The sequence below is a fragment of the Morone saxatilis genome, unplaced genomic scaffold (genome assembly GCF_004916995.1).
Source record: "Morone saxatilis isolate NCDOM2014 unplaced genomic scaffold, NCSU_SB_2.0 Contig12, whole genome shotgun sequence".
In the NCBI taxonomy this organism is placed as follows: Eukaryota; Metazoa; Chordata; class Actinopteri; family Moronidae; genus Morone; species Morone saxatilis.
This window is the reverse complement of record NW_023339674.1, coordinates 4661684-4667664: the sequence shown is the minus strand read 5'-3', so window position 1 is coordinate 4667664 and position 5981 is coordinate 4661684. Positions and strand designations below refer to the sequence as shown.

At 42.6% G+C, this 5981-nt stretch overlaps 1 protein-coding gene across 1 annotated transcript in view; it reads right to left on the bottom strand.

Annotated features, from left to right (window-relative positions):
* bcar3 (BCAR3 adaptor protein, NSP family member) overlaps nucleotides 1-5981 on the bottom strand; it is a gene marked incomplete in the record, with an annotated part of 50391 nt that overhangs the window by 3482 nt on the left and 40928 nt on the right. Inside the window, 11 exon segments of the mRNA XM_035653573.1 lie at nucleotides 66-104; nucleotides 106-185; nucleotides 967-1075; nucleotides 1220-1516; nucleotides 1568-1824; nucleotides 1934-2158; nucleotides 2901-3035; nucleotides 3482-3582; nucleotides 4352-4584; nucleotides 4901-5017; nucleotides 5808-5933. Of these exon segments, the coding sequence (XP_035509466.1) occupies nucleotides 66-104; nucleotides 106-185; nucleotides 967-1075; nucleotides 1220-1516; nucleotides 1568-1824; nucleotides 1934-2158; nucleotides 2901-3035; nucleotides 3482-3582; nucleotides 4352-4584; nucleotides 4901-5017; nucleotides 5808-5933 (1719 nt within the window).

The window sequence follows — 5981 nt, the reverse complement described above, 5'->3', positions numbered from 1 at the left end:
TGTGTTACCTGCGGGCATGCGTCCAGAAGCTTTCATCAGGGCCGTGAAGCGAACAGGCGGCCCACCGTGTCCTTGAGCTCCAACGCCACCAGGATGATGCGATTTCAAGGTGGACGCCCGGCTCCTACGCTGCCTGTACAATCCCAGAATATCCACAGCAACGCCTATCGCCAATGGTGTGGTGCCTGTGAGACGAGGAGCGGTGTTATTACACCCCCAACCAATGGCAGCGTCTCTAATCTGATTCTTTTTAGTCGCTATTCTGGTTGGTTTCACAGAACAGAAGTGACTGATTTATTTTCATTACAGGGCAGGTCTCAAACAGGATCGGTTTTACAATGAATCAGCAGGTTATGAATCACTACTGAGTCATTTCAGTGTTTGTTGCAGGCTGGTGTACCAGCTTTGGGTTAAACCAGTGGTTTCCAACCCTTTTGGCTTACTAAATGCCTTAATATTAAAACATTTTAGAGCTGAAAGTTCCATATTTCCCAAAAAAATACACAAAATTGTAACAACAGAATGTTAACATAAATATATTCTTTCTTATTCCTTTAAGTCCATTCTTGTGACTCTACATTGATCTGCAGGTGGTTTAAAGTTAAAGGAACATTTAGTAAATATGTGACTACCTTTGGACAGAGCCAGGCTTCCTGTCTTTATGCTAAGCTAAGCTTAGCGCCTTGCTGGGTATTAGTTCACGTTTAGCATTACAAACACAAGAATGGTGTTGTGGAAAGAAAGTGTCTGTTAATTGTGAGCTTGAAGTTTGTAAATGAGTTTTTTTATGGGGATGGGGAACTTCCTGGAAATGATGACCTCAGCTACAGTAGTGGGGCGTTAATAAAAAGTGTCTGTGATGAAACATCTGTGGCTGCTGTGGGTGTTTGAGTGTGTACAGATGTGCTATTACAATTGTACCTTTCCATCAGGTCCAGCTCAGCTGTCGGACGTGTGGCACGTCACCAGCTCCAGACGTGAGGACAACGCCCATCTGACCTTTAAGCTCTGAAGTCACTCCGAGTATCTCTCTGCATATCACGTAGAGAGGAACTACATTAATGGCTGTCAATTCCTATTAATAAAAATAATTGATTAATTATATTACAATCCATCTAAATTATCCCCTAAAATTCACCAGTATAAAATATAAAATTTATATTATCTTCTTTTTCCATCTAATCCGTTCATTAGTGTGTGTGTTCATGTGTGTGTGTACCTGGCAGTCGGCCATCAGCAGGTGTCTGGCTATACTGTGGTGATTGTGGCTGAGCAGCAGCTCCTTCGCTCTCTTCAGAACAACCATCTCCAGCGGTTTGTTTTCCGGCGGTAGAAGTCGAGATCCAAACTCTGCCGGCCGGAAGGTCGACTCCGTCTCCACGACCGGCCGCTGGAAAGCATTCCTCTCTCTATCCCGCCTCTTGTCTTCCTCCTCCTCCTCTTCCTCGCTGGTGTTTTCTAAGGCAGCGATGGCATGATTGGATAGGAAGCTTCTGTCAGTCCTCTCCTCCCTCCTGGCTCCCTTCTCTTCCCCCTCCTCCTCCAGCTCTCTCCCTCCCTCCCCCTCTCTCCTCAGTCGCTCCACGTAGCTGCAGAGTGAAGGTTCGAGGGCGTTGTCTGTGAAGGCGTTCTGTGAATTTGATTCCTCCCACTGCAGCGGGCTGCAGGACCTCTGGTCTGCAGGGCTCGGCTGCAGGCGTTCAGTCCATCCTGCTATTGCTTCTGAATCAGGATACTGAACCAGTTCAGCAGGAGAGTCTGCAGGCAGGAGCTGGTGCTTAATCTTCAGGGGTTTCACTGGAGGTACGGGAGGGCCTGTGGTGGCTGAGGAATAACATCAAATCACATCAGTTTACTTCAAGTCACAGGATTAATAGTTGTGTATTGTCTCCTATTTTAAATCATGTGGATGCATTTAAAAAATAAAAGTTACCTCCACTCCTCCATGTAGAACCAGGAGTTTCCACACATGTGGAGTCCAGGTGGGGTGCAGTTAGCCTGGGGGAGGTGGAGGAGGAGTCTGTGAGGTTGGAGGAGCTGGAGGGGAGAGCCAGTGGCTGAAGGCAGGGGGAGCGAGGCAGTCGAGCCAGCGGGACCTTGCTGGGTTTGGGGGGCGGTTTAGGACATAGCTGGCTGTCAGAGCCCCGGATGGGCTGGCCTGGAAACACGTGAACAATACTGTCATTAAAAACATTTCTTATCTCATTCTTGTGACAGAGAACGACATAAGGCCAAAGTCTGGTTTTTATTTACTTCTGTGGATACATTTGAATCAAATCAAACTGAGAACCAAAGAATGCGTAAAAGCACATGAGGACAGGGTTAAATTTAATTTCCTATTCACATGCAAACAATGGCAGAAGCAAATAAGCAGAGTGCACTTACAGGTTGGACCGACTAATTTCAAAAGCCCCACAGGGTTTTTATTGGCCCTTAGCATGCAGAACAGCTTTATTATTGGAGTCGAACAAATCAGAGATATGTCTGTGGCTGTTGGGACCTAATAAGATGATAAAACAGCAACGACAACGCTTTTCTTCTTACTTTGCTTATACTGTACTAAATGTATTATTTATTTATAGTTTTCTTGTGTTTTTATTGTTTTGTTTTGTTTAATGTTTCTGCTTTTTGTATCGGTCTGTTTTGCACATCTTGTGAAGCACACTTTATTCCATTCATGCTGTATGTACTGCGCAGTACTGCACAAATAAAATGTCTGATTATTATTATTATTGTTATTATTGTCATTAGGACAGTATTTCTGATTTATTTGACAACAACAACGCGCTATACATTCAGTATTATGTAGATATGTATATACTATATCGGTACTGACTGTGCAGGGGCTAATGCGCAATAGGATGTCGTATAATACTGAACACAATGAAGCTGTTACTGACCTGCCAGAAGCTCTGCAGATCTCCGTGGGACAGAGGGGCTCAGTGCCGGCTCACTGCCCGTCCGAAAGACTGGAGACTTGGGGTGAGGGCTCGGGAGGAGAGAGTCGGGAGGCTGCTGGGGCTGAGGTTTAGATCCTGGGGAGGCGACAGAAAATAAAGAGGATGAGGAGAAGATGAGAGGTGGACACGGGGAAGAGAAGAAATGAAAAGAGTGAGAGAAATTAGTCTTAACACACAGACCACTTTGTTTTTCTGATTTTAGCATCTAAACTAGATTTGTTCCATAAAAATCATGTACAATAAAGAGGCTTCAGTGTGCTTCAAACAAACAAGCCTTGTTTATACCAAATAATCGAACTCAAAGACTGCCTGTGATACACAATATATCACACAAAGTGGTGCACACTGTTGAACAGTCTCTTCGTAAAGACATTCAGTGCTGCGTTGCTGCGTGAAGAATAAAAGAAAAAAAAGTTCAAACCCTGCCTTACTTTTAAACCTCTTCACACCTGGCCAGGGTTTTAGGTGCTTTTAGACAATCGGAAACACACTAAGGCCTTAAGAATCTCCCTTTTACTTACCAAGAGGCAGGTAGCTTTCTGATTGGTGCGCCTTGAGGGGGCGTCGCCTCTCTTGGACCTGATTGAGACTCGCTGGTTGGCTGCCACAGCGATCCTTCGACCTGAGGGAAAGGGGATGACGAAAACCAATATCAATACATATATTTGCACATAAACGTGAATAAAGGAAAATAAATCAAAGCTATTTCAAATATGAATCAAAAGGGAACAAAGAAAGAAGACGTCAGTGCAGTTTTTTGTTCTTCATACAAAGCTTTTTCTTTCTTTTCTTCTCTGTCTCTTTGTTCTGTCCTATTCTGGAGGGCATATTTATCCTTTCCTCTCTCCCACTCTGTCTCTTTACTCAGAGAGATATGGACTCCATACATTATGCTCCATGTGCTCCTATGCAAGGTGAAATTACAGAAAGTCACACACCACGTCTTTATTTATAGAGGACCTCGGATACATATGGAACATGTCGTATATACAGCCTGTTGCCTGCATGATGAATGTTAACAGCTCGAGGCTACATGGTAAAAGCTTAAAAGCAGGAAGGGATTTAAAGGGTTGATTTAAGTCTTTCAGAGTGTGAGAGAAAGAGAAACAAAGAGAGAGGACGATTGAGTAAAAGGTAGGTCTCCATTATTTAAATACAGCTGACAGCATGTTATTTGTTCTGCAGCCCACATGCCACAACCCACATTCAGTAAAAGGCTTGTGTTGCTTGCAGCTAAAAGCCATCTTTAACAGTATTTGTCAAATATAACAAATTACACATGCTGAATATGTGATCATCTAGAAACAACAAACACAGACATTACTCCAACCAGTGAGGAATATTGGTGCCTTGGTGTTAATCAGTGTGTTTGTGCAGGTTTTTAGTTGTACCTGAGCTGGCTGCCTCGGCCCACGCCGTTGTCCCGGCAGTGTGTGCTGTCGTGCACGGCTTGTGTGTTGTCGTGAGTGTGCCCGTTGGTGATGTTGAGGCTGAGGCGCTTCTGACTCCGCCTCTCCTGCGCCATGAGCCGATCGCGGTGATTGTTGGACAACCCGTACTTTTCTTCCAAGCAACGTAGCGGCAGCCCTCTGTTAATTGGCTGGAAGATAATGGCTCCTACCACCTTAAATACACAGAGAGAAGAAAACTACAGTCAACAAGTTTTCTCTATGAAACGGGATAACACTTCAAAAAGGTATACTTGCTGAGTTAGGGCACAAATTAACTTCAGTAAGAAAGGCGGTTAAGAATTTTATTATTTTGTTCAATCACAACTATTTGTTTGAATGCCATTTGGCATCCAATTATGTCAGCAGAGGAAGAAAGTATTACACATAAGAGTATTTGTGCTTGCTTTATGTTTTCAAATTAGGAAAACATACTAACTTTCATAAACATGCTATAAAGATATTTTGTGTAAAAAATCTGACCAAACCCACCTGGGAGACAGGTTTTCTGTTGCCGACGTAGTATCTTATAAGTGCAGGGACACTGTCAAATCCTTCCCTTTCCAGCCGGTACTCGACTCTGGAGTAGGCTTCATTCAACATCACAACCTGAAGGAAAGATGTAAAAAACATTTTTTACTTTTTTTATCTCTGAACCTTCAAAATGAAGCACACTTGCAACCCAGGTTGCATATGTGACCAGTTCAATCAAACAGTGACCTTAACTTTTCAACAATTATAAGAAAGTATCAAATATTGAAACAAATTGTGGAAAAAAAATCCTCTTAATTTTGTGAAACATACATGTTTTGGTGTCTCCAGCTACATTATTCAAAAGTTTGACGACGTTTACAAAATAATTGGAAATGCTGATAAATTAAAGCTCCATTAAGAAATATTGTAATGTAAAATAGTTGATGATCCCACTGAGAATCAACATCCCAGTCTGGAGAGTTCAGCTTCTTGTTTCACAATTATAAATCCTTATTGATATAAAACTGAGGATATGTTTCAGGAGTTAACGGACTAAACACCAGTGATCAAGTGCAGAGAATAAGAATGGCACTGGGATTCCCATGAGTCTCTCTGCCCTGTTGTGGTTAGAAATCACTTAAAGTAGCTTTAATCTTGGACCTTTTTAATATATTATGAACTACTAAGACCATCCCAAGTCAAAGTTTGCAGGAAATCAGTAGATGGAGTGCAGAGACACTTAAAGGAAATGTGTAATTTCAGTGAACCTTTCCTGGTTAAGTAAAAGTCAATAAAATAACATTTGTGTGAGATATTGGTGTCGCAAAGGATTCCCACCACCATACCAAAGTATAACATTACACACCTTCAAGTGTTAGTCAGTAGTCTGTAAATTCATTATAATATGAATACAGTATTACTGTACCTTCTTGTTGATTTTAAAGTGCTGGGCAGTATTTCGCCATTGGGAGGTCAGAACATAACTTCCTGGACTGGACAGCGAATCACGGATCAGGAAATCCCCGTCACGCTGCACCAAGTTCTCTGCAACCTGGAACAATACAGAAGATTACATATGGGTACACACACACACACACAC